General features: G+C 41.3%; 2 protein-coding genes across 3 annotated transcripts in view; one reads left to right on the forward strand and one right to left on the reverse strand.

Annotated features, from left to right (window-relative positions):
• The window catches only part of serinc4 (serine incorporator 4), a 28798-nt gene extending 24507 nt beyond the window's left edge, over window positions 1–4291 (forward strand). Inside the window, exons 10-11 of the mRNA XM_078254497.1 lie at window positions 13–166; window positions 938–4291. Of these exons, the coding sequence (XP_078110623.1) occupies window positions 13–166; window positions 938–1145 (362 nt within the window). The 3' untranslated portion in view covers window positions 1146–4291. The remainder of the gene's footprint in view (window positions 1–12; window positions 167–937) is intronic.
• Window positions 4292–4703: 412 nt separating this feature from the next.
• Window positions 4704–19493, reverse strand: part of adamtsl5 (ADAMTS like 5) — a 46829-nt gene continuing 32039 nt past the window's right edge. For both annotated transcript variants that reach the window (XM_078254517.1, XM_078254508.1), the window contains exons 8-13: window positions 15461–15547; window positions 14156–14319; window positions 12075–12279; window positions 9851–9973; window positions 9167–9238; window positions 4704–9056 (exon numbers count right to left, since the gene is read on the reverse strand). In XM_078254517.1, the coding sequence (XP_078110643.1) occupies window positions 8722–9056; window positions 9167–9238; window positions 9851–9973; window positions 12075–12279; window positions 14156–14319; window positions 15461–15547 (986 nt within the window). In that variant the 3' untranslated portion in view covers window positions 4704–8721. The remainder of the gene's footprint in view (window positions 9057–9166; window positions 9239–9850; window positions 9974–12074; window positions 12280–14155; window positions 14320–15460; window positions 15548–19493) is intronic.

Below are 19493 nucleotides of genomic sequence, written 5' to 3' on the forward strand. Positions count from 1 at the left end.
TGTCTTTTTCAGCTGACGAGGAGTTTGTGATTGACGACGAGAACAAAGGATGTCAGAAAGTTATTCACAACGAGACGCAGAGAGTGGCTTACAGCTACTTCTTCTTCCACTTTGTCTTCTTCTTGGCCTCGCTGTACGTCATGATGACCCTCACTAACTGGTTCAGGTTAGTTAACGACACAGACCTTGTCCTCATTCAGATTTTTGGGGATTTATAAGGGATTGTATGAAAAGTATTAGGTAGGAGAAGGGGATCAGAAAAGGTGGAGGGTTATGTATTTTGCGGGTTTTTTTGTTACATTTTTGGGAGAGTGAACGTCATTTGTCTAAATTACTTTATTCTGCAGTTTAACAGAAGACAGAGTTACATTAAATTATAAATGTGCCAACAACTCCTCCAAACCATATGATGATATAGGTCGTTTATTCCCTCTAACATAGTCTATATCGACAACGTTTTATTTCTGGGATTGTCCAGGTACCGCCGAAATTCTGCCGGATGTCCCTCATTTCGGCCCGATGTCCCGTTACCTTCCTCTTTCTTTGTGTTGTAATTTTAAACTCCGGTGGACTTATGAGGACTATGGTTAACTGCTCCTCAGATCTCCACAGGGTAAATCCAGACAGCTAGCTAGACTATCTGTCCAATCGGAGTTTTCTGTTGCAAAAATGTATTCATTTAGTTATTTATGTAAAATGAATTGTGCCAAGTCATTTATGTTTGATTAAATTGTTTTACTACTTTAAGATATTGTGGTAATGCTGTTGCAGTTTTTCTTTTAGTCAAGGAGGGTCATAAAGGGAAAGAAAAAGTGAAATATAATGTTCACCTTTTCAACCCTAACCCTAAAACTAACCCTAACCCTTCATCCCAATACTTGACGAGTTCCTAAGCACTTGAAGTGGCATGGAGTAAAATTGTGTTGTCCCCCTCCAGCTACGAGTCAGCAGTGTTGGAGACCACCTTCACCCACGGCAGCTGGTCTACTTTCTGGGTGAAGATGTCGTCGTGCTGGGCCTGTGTGATCCTCTACCTCTGGCTGCTGCTGAGCCCTCTGTGCAACTGTCAGCCTGAAACCAGACCTCGCCGCTCACGCATCAAACGGCGCTCAGCATCCTCGCGTCACGTTTCCGTCATCATCTGACGCGCCCTGCGAGGGGGTAGGACAGGGCGCGATGCGGACAACGGGTTAGGTGGCTCCTGGAGCCAGGGGGAAAAAACTCACAGTGCTGTGTCAAGGACCAATCAGTTTGCTATAAGAAGAACTGGATAAAGCCCTGATGTCACAGGCTGCACACCATGAAATTAAACCACCAGCAAAGACTTGACTGTGGTTTGGAAACTTACAGTATGAATTGCCAAAGGGATCAGAAGAGATGAACTCTCACTCTGCGTAATGTGGGAATTACAGTACGTAGGTGTAAACATGGATACATTATTTCATTTTAGTATTGTTTTCACCTTTTTAGACTTTAAATATTGTAACAGAGGAGTATTCTAGATATGTGCTGTAATATTGCTAGAGAGGCGCACATCCTAATTAGGTTTTTCTTCCTCTCTAATAGACAAAAGAATCTATCCTAAAATTGAAAGCCCTGTTTGCCCTCTGATCTGTGATCAACAAATCTTTCTCAAAGTTGGAAAGGGAGAACTGTGGGCTAAATCGCATCAAAGTTCAAACATAACCTCGGATGCAAGAGATGACACATTTTAGCAGCTCGTTACGAAAAGTCGTTACAAGTATAATCAAAGAAAGGAACGAAATATTTAGGCAGATCATTTATGCTAGTAGTGTCCAACCATATGTCATGTGTGACAGTTTTCTATTCAACCAAACACAACAGATGTTGTCTCCGTGTAGTGTTTGGTTGGAAGCTGAACTTTAGGCTTTTCTTCCTTTCAAGTTTTTCATACCTGCATCATCTTTTTTTTAAATAAATCTTAATAATCAAAACTCACATGGAAATTTAAACTTCCAATCTGGAATTTCAGTTTTCATTTAGTTACCTATGACGCTACGCGGCACCCACAGTAATATCGTGGTGATAAAACACATTTCAACGATCAGCCACTCACCTGCATTCAAATTCAGTTACCCACAAGTTACAGCACAAGCTTTCAAAAAATAGATCAACATTTTAGGCAATCTACTGCGCCTGGAGAGGAATACTTTCAGTACATAACTCCCCATAAAGCCACAACAATTTATGTTTGTGTACAGATAAAACAAACAAGCTAAAACATCTAGACCTCATTCTGAGCTGTGGATCCCATTTCCAGCTAAAGCTAATCAATTCCTAGCTACAGCCCCCCAGATAATGCACAGATGTGAAAGTTGTGTCAATCTTCTCAGCTAACTCTCATAAATAAAAAAAAAAATGGAATAAGCTTGTATCCTAAAATGTCAAACTATTGCTTGGACATTTATTTTAAGGACTTTTCAATTCAGCGTTACAATTCATTTAGTAGGGGTGGGATTCTCTAGGCAGCTCACGATTCGATTCTGAGGGCTACAATGCGATTATAATAATTTCCAACGAGAAAAGAAGCAGTCGGTCAGATTGAGAAAAGAAAGAAACGGTCGGATTGTATTCATCTGCGGTTGCTTACACTCAGCCATCCTCACCAAAACCCAAGAAGTAGCCTAGCTTAGAATGTAAACATGATGCACAAGTTTTGTCTACTATGGTTCACCATCTATGTGGTTTAGCAAGAAGAAACATACAGCCCGGGCAAAATTGTTACAGGCGATCATAATGTGAGGAATTGTGTATAACATTTCCAATTACTAACCCTAATCCTAGCCTCTGATTGACTTACCCTGACATTCTTACCCTAACCCTAACCAATCCAACTCCTCATGCCTAAACCTAACCATCCGTACCAGAGCAGGCAGCAAGTACTAGCAAATCAGAGGGACAGTAAGGCCGGTTACGCCTTCCCCATGACTTCCCCATACTAGGAAAAAAATTCTGCGACCGGCAAGGAGCTACCGGCAGCTACGGGCTTGGTTTGGGTGTGTGTGACGGTCGCAACGGTTTGTTCAAAACAGTAATGGATAGACAGATGGTTCATCATATCATTAAATCACCTGCCAGGTATTTTTTGAAAGTGCTTGCCCTTTCCCAAACAGTTTCCAATGACTGCTTCTGAGATGGTTCTGTGTAACAAACCATCAGGTTAGTTTAGGTATAACTGCTGCAAATTCCCGCAATTTGAAATCAGCTGCTGGAATGACAATGAATAGAACAGTCACACTGTAGTGTCACAGAATAATAGCATTCACTTTATTTAATTTAGTGCTGAGAATTGCATCCTATCATTCAATTATAAACTTTAACTCCTACACTTGTCGTTGAGGCAGCTTCAGTTGATTCTTATTTCCAGCCCAACGCCAAAAACAAAGATGTGTTGAAGTAAAACCTGCAGAGACCAGGGTCACGGGCATAACAGATTGTCTTTCAGTATTTTCCCTACATCTTTTCACAAGATTGATCTTTAAATGCTCGGGGACAGTCTGACAGAGCGACTCAAAGGCAGCTAAACCTTGTTAAATTTGGGCAAAACACTTTGCATTTGACTTACAATGAGGAACACGTTGCATGCTCGCATTATGTTGCTTCATAGTTCATCGTTCACTTAATTCTTGTTTACATTTTGTTTTGCATGTGTTACTCTATTTAAAAAAATTAAACCAAGAGTGCTCAAAAAACAAACCAATACTAAAAGTCACTTCCAGAAGGGATAGAAGCTTTCTGTCTCATGCCTTCAGATGAAGTAGTCATGTCTGCTGAGATGAACCGTGTTGTGAATCTAAAGTAGCCCCCCTATTCCCCCACATGTTCATGTTGATGTTGGTATGTAGAAACCTGGGACTGGTTTCACCACTGAAGGGGCGCTGAGCTGAGTGTCTGCGATGACTTCCTTACAGTTAATGAGCAGAAATCAGGCTCAGTCAATAAAAAATGTATAGTTATATTATCTGTAGTTTAACGTATGTATTCTACGGAAGTCCTGAGAGGCAAATGAGAAAGAAATATTCTGGTGATTCTATTTTTTTAAGTCGGAAAATAGTTTTTTTCTCCTGTGTTTATGACTTAAGAACAGGTGAAAAAAAATAGGTTTTGGAAGGATTGTTTTTAATTAAATTGTTTTTAAAAAAAATATGTTTGTTGTTGTAATACTCATCCCGGCCACAAGAGGCTGAAGTGCACATTCTAAATTGGACTAAAAGCATTCATGTTTACTTCCAGGTGAGTTATAATTAATAATATAATCCATGCACTCTAACCACAAGGTATGTATGTATGTATATATATATATATATATATATATATATATATATATATATATATATATATATATATATATATATATTGTGTGTTAGAAAGAGAAATTACATTTTTTAAATACAAACTTTTGTATTTTGTACAACCTACCTTTTTCACAGATTTCTTGTTTTTTTTAAAGAATTTAGGAAGATTATTCTGGCAAAACGTTTTTTTCACCTGTTAATAACGAAATAATAAATAAATAATAAAAACTCGACACACAAGAGAGCAATCCATTTAGATCAGACTTCAATTCACCACAATTGTTTTGTTTTTTTCTGTTGTAGATGTGAATTTTGTTGTAAATATATTGATTTTCTTACAAACACTGTCGATCTCACTTCTGGTTTGTTAAACTCAAATAACAAAAATCACTTTAAAACATTTTAATCAGCCTTAAAGCAACACCAACGATTCTTTGTTGATTCAATGTTTCCAAAATCGTTTCAGTGGTTCATCAGCTCGTAACAGGGTGAACAGCACTTCTGCATTTGCTTTGCGGCTCTCTATCGGCTATAACCGCGCTATGCAAGTTTGCCAGATCGGGTAGCAGATCTGTAGTTCGAATGAAACATAATGGACACAATTCCGCTTCCAACCTGTAGGGGGACCAAAGAGGAAACGTGCTTTGGTGTCGCTTTAAAGGGTAACTACCGTTTTTTTCAACCTGGGCCTCATTTCCCCGGGCATGTGTGTCTAATAGACTGATGTGACCAAAAATCTTTGAATTTGGTCCAGTATTGAGCAAGATCGCAATGATGAGCCGGTGCGAGATGAGACAGGCCGAGAGGAGGAGGGTGAAGCAACGGCTGAAGGGCTGCGGGGCTCGGGATATTGGTAGTGCTCCCCCGGGTGCTGTGCCCCTACATGCCCAAAGAACATGTTTTCAGGAGTGGAACCTATTGCGGCCAGATATCTGTGGTCTGGATGTGTCCAGTGATATACCTCGGACACAACGCTGTGTCACCACGTCAGAGGATTTCCCTCCTCTAATCAACAGGGCTGTGAGACATGAGCAAATACGAGCCATTGTTTTTTTTTATTGAAAATAAACACAAAACCATGGATGTATTATAGCTTATTGTCCACACGAAACACTGAGCAGGTGCAGCCTCTCTCTCTCTCCCTCTCTCTCCCTCTCTCTCTCTTTCTCTCTCTCTCTCTCTCTCCCTTTGCCCGCTTTTTATCCGTAGCCTAAAGGCTACACAATTTCCCCATTAGGTTACATTGTAGCTCGGTTCGCACCGGTCCGTCAATGCGCCCAGGTTGAAAAAAAAATGGTAGTCACCCTTTAATTCAAAATTCAATCACAACGGTTGTTTTTTGTGAACAGCTACATTAAGTTTATATAAAGAAGAGTGGGTCATCATTCACTTTATGGACAAAATGTACAAAGACAATATTTTGGCACATGTAGCTGAGGTTTTAGAGGAAATGTTATATATCAAATGCATAAGACAAGGCACAGAAGTTAACTGACTATTCAACAGACTGCAAGTTTTCTCAAAACTACTATAGTCAAATTATACTTTAGTATAGTTGTAGCTCATCAGTGCCACGCAATAAAATACTGTATATTTCATAATCTCTTTCACGTAAAGTATCACAAAGCAGACCTGATTTAACACACTATAACACAGAGACTATGAAAGACGTTAAACAGGTGACACACAAGTTAATGTGTTATGGTTTAAGCTTATTTTCTTTATACATAAATATATTGTGAAGCAATATGTTGTTACTATATCTCGAGTTAAAACTAAAAGAACTAGAAAATCCACCTCTACATCCAAATTTGAATGCTGCAACATGCACTGTGAACATAGCTGCAGTTAGCTGTTTAAAAGAAAGATAATGTGATAGCAGAGTTAGAATCTAATTTCAAAGTCAAAGTTATTACATTCTGGTCTATTTCCCTAGACTGTGGTGGAGCAACAGAGTTCTGATGTGGAAATAGACTCGCTTTTCCTTGCTGAAAATTCCCCTTTTAACGTTTTCTTTAGATGATATCCTCAATGTTCCTCAGCATATAAACACTGATGTCTAAGGCATCATTTAATGATACGTTAGGTTGATATTATGGTAGTCTTGTTTACGGGATGTACAGTGCTGGGATAAAGCCTGAAATCTGCCGCGTCTCTCACACAACGGATTCTTCTCCTTCTGCTATCTCTGCTATGATTTTGCAAAGCCGCCGTTGCATCCAGGCCTTAGCGCCGCCCAAGAGGATTGCGATTGGTTTAAAGAAATGCAAACAGCCCAGTGTTTTTTCTCCCTCCTATACCAGAATGATAAGCCAGACCATACTCCAGCGCCGGTGGCCTGGCTATGCGAGACTAATATTATGGCAGCTCTACAAAGACGGCTTCGCTCTTTAACTTTGAGGGACTGACACCCAACAATAACTGTTAATATTCTTTAAGATCGCTGAAACATTTGCTGCTATCATAGTCTCGCATTGCCAGACCTTCCTTCACAGCGCTGCGGAGGAGGGTCTGGCTAGTCCACACAGCATTACTGGATAGGAGAAAAACGTGCTCTGGTTTATTGACATTTCTTTAAACCAATCACAATCGTCTTGGGCGATGCTAAGCGCTGGGCACAATGACGGCAAAATAGCCTCGGGAAGGAACATGTGTTCGTTCAACAGTTGTTTTAGTCGTGCAACACGAAACTCCGATTGGACAGATAGTCTAGCTAGCTGTCTGGATTTACCCTGCAGAGATCTGAGGAGCAGTTAACCATAGTCCTCAGAAATCCACCGGAGTTTAGAACGCCAACACAAAGAAAGCGGAAAGTAACAGACATACGGCCTAAAAAGAGGGACAATCGGTGGAATTTCCGATGGCACCTGAACTATCCCGGAAGTGGAACGTCGTCGATACAGACTACTGCTATCACAACTCTACTAAGCTGCTGGAAATATCTGGATGAGTCGAATGGTGTGTTTAAGTGTGTTAAGTCGCTCTTCGTCGTCATGTTTTGAGGTGGATTTTCCCTTTAAGTTTACACACACACACACACACACACACACACACACACACACACACACACACACACACACACACACTGAAATACAATAATATATAAAAAAATGAAATGATAGATGTGGAAAAAACAAAAAACAGCAATAATAAAAAGGCCATTTCAGTCAATGTTCTTCTCTTTGGTATGTGTTTAAAGGTGGGCACAGGCATCCACCTAAAGTGCTCTATATGTTACAGTAAGCTGGTCAGGCTTTTAAATAAAGGTGGAGTCTTTTTGGCTTCTTAATGTGGCGGGTTTCAAATCGGGCTGAAACTGTCCAGTCCAGTGACGCCACTCTGGAATCCATCAGGCCATCATATGGATCACAGGAGTCTGATGATATTTTGATGGTCCAAAAAAAAATGAAACACAGGAGCTTCAGTATGAGCTTCATTCTCTGAGGCACACACACACACACACACACACACACACACACACACACACACACACACACACACACACACACACACACACACACACACACAGGCTGAATCTCACTTCTCTTCTTGGATAGCTCTTCGCTCCTTGCTCCTCTGTTGAACCCGAAGTCGGTCTGGCCCTCCTTTGTTAAGGCTGTCTCAAAGCTGTTATTCCTGCCCCGAGGATCGAGGATAGAGAAAAGATCTCTGAGGAGATATGAGCGAGGATACAGAGGGCAGCCTTCCCGGAAGCCGTGCAGCTGAAAGCCGTTATAACCAGCTAACTCCGCCCATACAGCTGACGAATTCATATGATGCTTCAGAGTAGGGCTGCACAATATATATATTTTTTTTTATTATCGTCATCGCGATATCAACTGGCGCAATATACATATTGGGAAAGGGTGCGAGATATCGCGAAAGACACGCAGAGATTTTTTGTGTTGGTTGAAAGAAAATATCAGCAGAAAACTGCACTTTAAAATGAAACCTTTTATGTTCAATTCAATGTTCAATGTGTTCAATAAAAGAATGTTAGAAATGATTTCCTTTTGTTTGTTTTAAAGTCAACAAGCCATTTGTTGTATTTTAGCCGAATACTGAAAGCAGCAGAAATGCACAACTGAGTACACTTTAATATCTGTTTATTTATCACCAGTAATATCGTTATCGCGATATTCAACAACATTATCGCATATTTTCATCATATCGTGCAGCCCTACTTCAGAGGAAGGGACGTCTCATCCCTCTGAAAACACATTTCCTGACGTCTCATCCCTCTGAAAACACATTTCCTCGTTTCCTCTCCCCTCGCATGATTTCCTCGCATCTCTCCCATGCTTCCTCGGTGGGACGGACTAAGACGCAAGGAAGGGGACGCAAGGGGAGGAGCAGGGGATGCAATTTAAGGGAAGTGAGATTCAGCCAATGTTTGCCTCTGCACTCATCCCGTCAGTTCTGACGGCTGTCTGGGTCCTCTGTTGCTGCAGAGTCTTTCGAGCGGTCGCAGCAGCTCGTCCTCTCTGGGTCTGTACGGCACCACGTAGCTCTCCTCCTCCAGCAGGATGCGGTTCAGCGTGTGCTCATAGTTAATGTGGCGACGCACCATCAGTATATACTGTTTCCCCTCCTCCAGGTTGGGGCAGTCACACACATTAGGGACCCACAAGAACTCGCGGTGCTCCAGGCGGAAGCCGTTACGGTATGTGTGGATGATCTGGACGTCATAACGCGTCTCCTCGCCTCTGTACAGCTTCCCGAGGACTCGGGCCCGGAAAACTGACAGGAAACAGAGAAAATTTGTTATGATATTTTTTTATGTATATGTTAACGTGAACATTCTATCACAACTTATTTAAAAGCAGCAAAGCTACAAGGTTTCGACTCACCAAAGTCCTTCTGGCAATACTGTCTGTGGCGTTCCCTTCGCCCTTTAACTCGCCGACATTTCCCACAATGCCCTGTGCGATAAACCGAGCAGAAACAAGCTCACAAAAATAGTCACGATATCATAAAACATACCTTAAACCAGTGTTTCTTAAAAGGAGGTACGCCTACCCCTAGTGGTACTTTGGAGTACTGCAGGGGCTACGTTACATTTTTGTAAATGTTAATTAAAAGAATTATAGTTGTGCAAAATACCTAAAGTAATTTTACACCAATTAATGAATTTAGTGATTCTAAACATTTGAAATGTAGCATTGAAGTGGTTTTCAGTTACAATATTGTTGTTTAGTAAAGCAGACACCGATGGTGTAGCGCTGTATTGTGCCTCTTTATATAGCTAGGTTTTTTTATTTTATTTTTTTTTACCAAAAATCTTTTGTGCTGGTCAAGTCATACTTGGATAAAATCATTTTTTTTTTTTTTTTTAAGTTTGAGAACCAATGCCTTAAACAATACTTTGACCTGTTGAGGAATATCCATGCTTGCTCGCATCATATGAAAAGATTAATATCGACAGGTTTTTTTCCAAAATATCTGAGCATCCCTTTAAGGATTATTGGCTTGTATGGTTGGCCGGGCTTAGCTTGTTGTGAGGATCGGTTGGATGGAGAAAATGTCAAACATACTTCCAGGTGAAGGCTGAGGCAGGAGGTTTCTGTGGTTCTCTTCCCGCCGCTCCAGGCGGGGCAGGGTGGGCTGGTGGCGGTTGTGCTGGGGAGATTGGCGGGGCGGCTTCACAGGCCTTAAAACTAGTAGACACACACACACACACACACACACACACACACACACACACACACACACACACACACACACACACACACACAGTGTTGTCAGCCATGTTGGAAACAGTTGGTTCAATTTATAATAAGCCATGTTTTCAAAGTGAACTGTAATGAAATTAGTTTAATATTAATGAAATTATTTAAAAGCTCTTTTTATGTTGGATTTGAACATTTCTGACTTGAACCATGTATTATGACATACACTGTGACAGTTATGAGACAAATGAATGTATTTAAGTAGCAGCAATGCAACAAGCTGTCGCACTATTATACACAATTTGTTTACGTTTCTTTCTGTCAGCAGCTGCTCCATTTGCGGGAAAAAAAGTATACAATCAAGCAAATTTAGGATTAATAGTAATGATCTCTAAACCTGTAATTGTGGGACTTAACTCACGTGAACACAACAGACACTTAAAACTGGTTAGAATAATATATTTGCCACATTTTAAAAGAGCTTTCCACAAAAATGAATGATCCATGTTCACACAAAAAACAATTACACCAGAAAAGAAGTAGAGGAACGTCTTCTTTCACTTCGGATGTTAAGAACATATTTCATGTTGCGTTCTGGCTTAAAATGTAAACGTATCAGTTATTTTGGCTCTGTTTGCTTGTGTCCATTTTAGTTCTGCAAATCACCAGCGAGCTGGAAGATCTGCAGCTACAAAGCTCCTGGTTTCAGTTAGTGGCCATGCTCGGCGAAGTACTAATGAGAAACTCGGACCACCTTCTGTCAAAAATAAATGTTAAAACGCTGAAGAAAATGCAGGCGCACTTCAGCTCAATATGTTGCACAACAGATTGGAGAAAACAGGAAATTCTTTGTTTGGATATATTGTTCTGATAGTAATAAAAAAACAGACGTCTCTCATATTGTGGTGGTGAGTTAATCACAAATAGATTTAATACAAACCCCTGCATTGATTTATTATACAGTTCCTGTCTTTCGGATTATTCTAACCTCATTATATCCTACCCGACATGGAAAGTCATGACCAGACTCAGCGACTGGAAAGTTCACCTTGTTACCAAATAATCAATAAACTATTTTTGGCAACAACAAAAGTCAGATTGCACAAGTCCATCAGCTGGAAAGTATCTGCAGGGAGGCTACTTAGATTTATTACAGTGTTGGATAGATTCTGACAGAAGGCACAAGTCCTCAGGCTGTCTGTAGATTTCCATGTGAAAGTGAGTATTTAGGGAGACATTCAGCACATGTGTACTGCAGGCTTATCACGAGAGATAAACTAGCTGCGTTCCTCAGCTTCAGCAGTTCAGCCCGCAGATAAACACTTTTAAATCTATGCTATGTTTACACGTGGCCGGCTATTTACATAAACGGACATTTCAACCTCTCCGTTTTCAAAAATAACATTGTGCACAGCTGTCAGTTTTCATAAAAGTGTTCGTTTACACGTACCCGTGTATATATGCCATCAATGCCGTCAAGAGCATGCCAAACCTGTAGGTGGCAGTGTAACGAGAAGCTCAAGCCCACGTTAGCCAATCAGAATCCTGAAAATAGCAACAACAGCAACGAATCACTTCCTCTCTCTTCTCTTCCTCACTTCCTCGGCTGCTTAAACCTCCGTTTGTCTCAGTTTACATGCAAAAGTGCAAACAAAGTTTTCCAAAATCTCCACTCTGGCCGGAGTTTTTATAAAGAATCCTTTTCAGAGGTGAATCATCCGTTTGCGTGTAAACGAAGGGCACAAACGAACGGAAATGTCTCAGTTTTTCAAAATAACCATGTACGTGTAAACGGGGTACAAATGTGACCTGAAGATGGGTCCTTTCTAACCCATCGACCAACACACAGGTGTTTCCACTTTTAGCGCCTGATTGGATCTCCTCTCAGGACTTTGTGGGCGTGTACAGACAAGTGATTGATTGACATTTCCCTCGTTCTCCTGTTAGTTTGTTGCACCTGTTAGCTCATTCTTGTTAGTAATGACAGAAATCTGATCAGATCTGAGGAGCAGTTAACCATAGTCCTCATGAATCTAAGATCGTGGATATAGACTATGGGTGGTATAATGAAGCTGGAGGCTGGACTTACACCAGTGGGGTCGGGTGGTGACAGGAGGAGGCCGGGTGGTGGTGCTGGTAGTGGTGGTTGTGGTGGTGGGTTGATCCCAGGGGAGGTAGTTGCCAGTGTGGTGAGCTTGACGCAGTGGACTCCTCCCCCCATGGTGGAGGGCATACTGGCCTGGTGGCAGCCAGTACTCATACTCGATGCCCGGGTTTCTGTCTGTCGCCAGCACCTGCACACAAGGACAGCATGGAAACATCTAGACTGGCCTGGAAAAGTTTTGAATCATTTTCATCACTTTTTTCATCTGCCTTAAAGTGTAAGTCAAGACAAGCCATCTTTATTTATATGGCACATTTCAAACAACATAAGTTGACCCAAATTGCGTTACAACCAAGGCAAACGGTTTAAATCTGCCTCCATATATAGATTGATACGCAACAAACTACAATACAAAATGTGATACAAAACAGCTCACATGTTAAAACCAAAATCAAGTAAAGAAGCAGGTAGGACCTTAAAGTGTACAGTAGTGTACAGGGTAGGCCTAAACTTTGCAACTGCATGAATCAACATTTATATAATACTGAGGTCAAATTACATAGCGTACATTAACTTTGTTCAATTTTACTCCTCATTTTGGCATCAGACCAGCTCCTACAAACATCTTTCTTGGCTTTACGGACACATTAACTATTTTCTCTGTAGACAAAAACAGTATCACCACAAGGCCTTTTAGCGCTGTTCTGGAGCTTTCGATCGTACTACATCTAAGATTGTATAATAGAATAGGGATGTCGCTATCAAGTTTGTTTTGGTGCTGATCCTGAACCGAGTCCTTTAATACTGGGTACCTGCAGAAAAACACTCAGTACAGTGGTGTTACAGAGTGATTTCTCAAGTAAATCTGGCTTGCGGAGAGCATACAAACCCGACAAAAGGTTTTGGTCTGTCTCAAGTTATTCATTCGTTTAACGTATCATAAATCAATCAATAAATGTGTCATTGTTTAATCAACTACTTTTTTAAGTGTCAAGAATTTATTTTGAATCTGAAACTATTTTCTGTGCTCACCAGAGCGTTTTGGGAGGAATGGTCTAGAAGTGTCTAGAATTTGTCGTCGTACCCTTGTAATCCTAAAGGGTTAGGGTTACAAGCGTAACTTAACTAAATGAGGGATCGACGAAACCGCATGGCACTTAAATGGATGACACATTTTCCAAAGCCTGAAGTAAAGGTTGTCTTAACCCTAAGGATTAGGGTCAACCCCTAACCCTTAGATTTAGGGTTACAAGAGGACAAATTGTAGGAAGTCATGAGTGCTGTTATATTCATACTCGCTATGTGGAAATGAAACAAACAGTACACAGTGTTCAGAGGATGCTTACAACCACCATCTATGTTTTACAGAACAGCGGACTCTAGCAGTATCTCAGGAGGAAGCCATAGTTAAAAGCTGTTTGGTAGCTGAGCCAAATACCTGCACAGGGTCTGAATGGTAACAATCAGTTATTAATTCAAACCTGATGTTTTTCGTGCCTTGAGACATGCTTAACAATAAGCAGTATTTACCATTTTATTGCACAATGCCGAAAAGAACAATGTGTGTATCTTTTACTGGTTTTGGTGCCTGCATGGCTCAATAGTGTCCTCCTGGTTGGTTATGATGAAACAGACTTACCAGAATAGCCTCAATAAAGTAGACCTGGTTTTACTGACACTTCACAATGGCTTTACAATGAAGACATTTATTGCATGTCTGGTCATTCATGGAGGAGAGGGATCCCTTCTCAGTTGCTCTTCCTGAGGTAGCTTCCTTTTATCCCGCTAATGTTTTTTTGGGGAGTTTTTCCTTAATCAAATCTACGGTTTATGGACAGAGGGTGTCTAATGCTGTACAGATTCCAAAGCCCTTTGACGCAAATGTGTGATTCGTGAAAATGGGCTATATACTGTAAATAAAATTGACCTCAGTTGACCATGGAAAATTAACAAAACGTCAAGAGATTTCCAGCTCCTGAGACCAGATGATGCTTAAACTGTTCTGCTCCAGTAACTTTAGAAAGAAAGTTCTAAAGTTCTAAACTAAAGTATCTTGGAGCTCTCACCATTAGATGGAGGTCTTCCTGGGTGGGTCCTGGTACCTCGAAGCTCTCCCAGGTGTCTGCCGAGCGCCGGTACAGCAGCTTCGTCCCGGCTACATTGTACTCGCCTGGAATGCTGATCTTCCAGTTACCGTTGATCACAAACTGGGAGCGACCGTTCTGGAGGGCTGGATGAGGGATGAGAGTAATGGAAAGGAAGGAAGGAAGGAAAAGCTTGGTGTTATTCCGTATTGATAAGTCAGTCAAATCTAACTAAAATTGAAGGAGTCTCTGACTATCTGTATGTCTGTCCTTTGATTTTCTCGGCAACCGTTCATCCAATCGACTTCACACTTGGCGGGTGTAGTGCTGAGGACCCAAGGAAGTGCACTGTTGAGTGCGAGCTCTTGAGATCAACAGGACATAGTTATCAGTAGTGTTTTATGTACACACTGTGTCGTGTATTGAGAGGGGACCCGTATTGACTGTTACACCGCCAAACGGCATGCTGGGTACAGCTCGCTCTCGCTCGCTGCACAACATTCAAGAACAGATGAAGAAAAAGAGACCGGAGATGTTACATTGTAGCAACCTCAAACATTTCAAGCATCGGCGATGTAACTTTCATAATTACGCTATTGTTACCGGAAATAGCCTGGTCCCAAATAGCTAGCTGTTAACAAATGATGCGTATACTCCAGCAACTAAGTCATGACAGATGTAATTCTCAGGACCCAAGGAAGCGCAGTGTCGAGTGTAATGTTGTTTGGATAAGCAAAAAGCTGCAAGCAGCAATACCGGAGGCCAAGCAATCGGCACGTTTCGAACGGGCACTGTACTAGTAATGAAATGCCAAATTAGCTCTCTATATAAGTGGGCCATGTTGAAGTAAAGGCAGGCTGTCAGAAACAGAAATATGCCAGCTGGCTATGTATGGCAGCTGTCTCTCCTCAGTGGTGGGAGAGGGATTTTCCATGACATGAAATGGAAACAAGTACTTTCACCTGCCTTGAGCCAGTGGTCAGATAAAGCCTTTACGAGCGTCCCTTTCAAGGCCACAGTTTGGTACTATTTTGGTCTCATAAACAAGGATGAGAATAGATGCCCTTGGTTATTATGTTGCCTGGAAAACACACAGCAGGACCAGAGACCAGATGGGACTGCTGAGCCCCTCCTGTCTCTGGGGAGAGGAAGTAATAGTAAGTCTAGGAATTACTTTAAGTGCCTGATTTACACTGCAGCCGTGGGTCTTCTGCAGAAAGCTGGAACTGATATACTCGGCAGCCCAGGTGTCCTGTATGTGCATGTGTGTGACAGGCTGAATCTTACCTAGATAATTCCTGCTGTTATCAGTGACTCGGATGTGAGTGGCTCCAGCTGGAATCATGGCCACTTCGTTGTATCCAAAAGGTCCGCCTGGCAAACAGAGACACTCAGTGAGAGTCTTGGTTTTAATATGATTTTAATTATAAGTTTACGTCACATGATTAAAGGAAAATTCCAGTTTTTTACAACCTTGGGGCACACATGCAACACTGAAAACAGCTTTACCAAGAAGGGAAACGCCTCAGATGGCTTTTAAATTCAAGTTTTTTAAAGTCGTTCTAATCTAAATGAAGGAAAAGATTTTTTTTTAATTGTGTTAAGCCATGTGTCAAGTAGGTGTAACTAGACCTAGGTCTGCTCACAACCTGCAGCACATAATGTAGTGGGTATTTATATTCTTTTAAAAACACATATGCATGAATGATCTTTGAAAAATTGTGCATGCATTTTCAGCAACAGCTCTCTTTACATTTTACTGCACAGTTATTACAGTTCAGTGTTTTGAGAAGTACAGCCACTTAATAGATAGCTGCAGGCCTTAACTTAATGAATAGCACGCTAAGTCATTATGTGCCTTTTTTCAGCAATTAATAACTGATATCTTATCAGTTACTCGCAAATAATCTGGATGAGTTATGATGTAATGATGAGATCTTGCCAAACGCTGATATTGTATCACAATGCTGTTGCGAAGTCTCGATTAGTCATTATAAAACAATCAAAATCTATGATGTCAGTAATGATTAACTATGATGAATGGTTTACAGGATCGGTTTACGAGCACAAATAGAGACAATTTATGAATGAGCCAATAGCACACCCATTCATTACAGTGTGATATTTCACAAAAAACAAAGAGGCTGGGACAGCTCAATGGTTCCCCTGCTGCTCTGGAGTGAAAAGCAGCCGCAGGATGAACTCCATTCATTACGGTCGGCCTCTGAGGAGCATGTAACTTTGGTTGCCCCTGCTAACCCGTCTCAGAGAGGAGCTATTCACGAGGTTCCTCTGCGGGGCTTTAGATCCATAAAGATGTAGTGCTGTGACTGAGGTTACAGAGTTACAGACAGGCAGCGATGAGCTCGAGGCCATCGGTATTTGACCTGGTGAGATACGATGTGGTGCAGCCACCCTCCATCAGTTCTCTCTCCGTTGGGAAACACAGCTGCAGTAGGAGAGAAAACCTCCCAAGGCTGTTGGGTCGCCCAAACAAAGCGGCTATTATCAGGCTGTTTTCTTCTTGCTCAATCTGAGCCATTATGGCCGGCACTTTGCTCTGCCTACACACAGAGCTGTGTGAAGAAGCTACTGTTACAGAGCCGAGTCCCAAGCCAAGTCGCACGCCAGAGGTGTTGGGTACTTTCTGTTCGTGTGTGATATGTGTGTTAAATCTCACAATTTGTGTAAATTCTCAGTAGAGGGCAACACAGGATCAAAAGGACATTCCTTGCCCATCTTGATCCAACCTAATTCAATTTTCTTTCCCTTCTCCACATCACTGCCAACATTGTTCCATCTTTTCACAATCTAAGTGATTATTTACCAACTGTTAGAAGCTAGGGCTGGCAATTGATATTTAATCACATTTAATCGTATGATTGTCCATAGTTAACTCACGATGATTCGCAACTTAAAGGTGCAGTAGGTAGGATTGTGAAGATCCAGGACTTAGCCAAAAAAATTGAACATCGACAACTTCTCAGTCCCTCCCCCCTTTCTGCTAAAGCCCAAAACGGTCTCCTAAGCCCCTCCCCCCACAAGGGAGAATGAATGTGTGTGCATGAGCAGTGACATGCAGTTAGACACCCCCCCCTGGCCCTGATTGGTGCATCTGAACAGGGAGCTGTGGATTTTTGCAAATCACACTACAGGCTGTAGGTGGAGCCAGAGGAGTCTGATGTAGTTCTACTGGAACATAGAGTCAGTTTCAGCAAATATGACAGAAAGTTAGTTTTATAAGTCTTACCTACTGCACCTTTAATTGCACATTTTTCATCTGTTCTAAATGTACTTTAAAAGAGATATTGTTCAAGTTGTTTAACATCTTATCAACATGGGAGCAGACAACATTTTCTTGCTTTATCCAAATTTTTATTATTATTGCAACAATCCAAAACATTGACAAATACTGTCGGCGTATGCTTGGCCAGCAAGTGGTTTTTGAGACTTGACGTACTCCGGTGGTAACTCAATTCACATCGACAGTACATGCAAACAACTTTAGTCTTGTCTAGAGAACAATCTGGAAGGTGTTTGAAAGGAAACTTGCCATTAAAAAGACCCTTTTCTTTAGCCTTTTCTGCTCAAGGTTTGTTTCTGCTAGCCAACATTACTGCCGCATCGCTTCCTGATTTCCCAAACTACAGAGCGGCCACATCAATCACAGATTCTGCATAGGACCTCTCCTCACCTGTCCCAACTTAGCTTTAGTTCCAGGCTGTAGAGAGTTGTTGCATAACTGGAAAGTTCACAAATCCCACAACATCGCCTCCACCTTTTCTCTCTTGTTGCTGAGGCTGTTTCAATAAGAAATTAGCTTGCTGGTTAGCAAACCAAATAAATAGATAACCTAGGAAATTCATAATTCACACGACTTTATGCCAAGCAGCCCTTTGTTTCTGTAATCTTGGAGGGAAGGGACATACAATACAGGGATCCCATGAACTACAATAATGATTCTTCTCCTCCACAGACATGTAACAGTATGCACAGCAGGTATCTGCATCGCTTTCTTTCTCAGTTTTTCGGCTCATCTCTGCAGAGTTTACAGAGTTTATAAAGCAAACATGTTCCAACTTTCAACAGGTGTGTCAGTAATTCACCCAGGTGGAGTGGAAAGGGGGAGATAACCACATATCAACAACAGATGAGCATTTATCACACCATGCAGAGGGTTTTAAAATTAATGGTAAGTTTGAAAACTGCCTCTAAGAGCAGTCTTTTCTGCCAAATGTAACTGTATTATTATAATGATCAGTTCCTTGACAGAGTTGTCTCTGACTGAACTGTACACAGTGAATGCAGTCGGAGTAGTGCACAGAAAGTTACAACGTCAATTAACGTCATAACATTTATAAAATTGTCACATCTGTTGTACAGAGGCATTTGCATGTAGACCTACATGCAAACATGTTTGTCTCCACTGCCTGAACACTAAACTATTCATTTTCTTTGGTCTGAACGATAAAGCAAATGTTTACTTTGTTGCATTCTTTAGTTTGGTTTGTTTCTAAGCAAACTGAAGGTCACATATGCAGCTTGTTTATTGGACATAAATTTTGCATAATGCAATTTGCATAAAGTAACAGGTATAGTGCCTTCATATTCTATCTTCTTTTAATAATTGTGTTTCTTTTTGATAGGAGGTCAATGGACAAAACAAAGGAAACCCATCTCCCAACATGTTTGATGTAAAAACAGTCAGACCCTCTGTTAGCCTCTGAACCAGTGTAGGTAGAAAATGTTTTGGTGGCATTGAGCCAAAATGTCATTCGGAGCCTGAAGAACTCTGTGTTCCTCCTCCTCCTTCCTGAAATCTTAATGACTGTTATATTGGAGGACATGTTGTTAAGCTGAATTTCTTCCTGGAAAGCAGCCAACAGGTTCTGTTTGGCATAACAGTTTCCATGGTACATTTTCATTTCATCCAGGAACAATAAAAAAAACAACTTCTTTGCTAAAGAAAGAATTACTAATAACATTTGGGAGGGAACACACAAATTATCCCTAGATCATGTTGGTCTGAAACTGCTCATTTCATTCTAGGTGGAGATAATATGATGTGTGTGTGTGTGTGTGTGTGTGTGTGTGTGTGTGTGTGTGTGTGTGTGTGTGTGTGTGTGTGTGTGTGTGTGTGTGTGTGTGTGTGTGTCTGTGTGTGTGTGTGTGTGTGTGTGTGTGTGTGTCTGTGTGTGTGTGTGTGTGTGTGTGTGTGTGTGTTTGTGCGTATGTGTGTGTCGGTGTGTGTGTGTGTTAGGTGTGTGTATGTGTGTGCATGTGTGCGCGTGTCGTGTGTGTATGTGTGTGTGTGTGTGTG

The sequence above is a fragment of the Sander vitreus genome, chromosome 1 (assembly GCF_031162955.1).
Source record: "Sander vitreus isolate 19-12246 chromosome 1, sanVit1, whole genome shotgun sequence".
NCBI classification, from domain to species: Eukaryota; Metazoa; Chordata; class Actinopteri; order Perciformes; family Percidae; genus Sander; species Sander vitreus.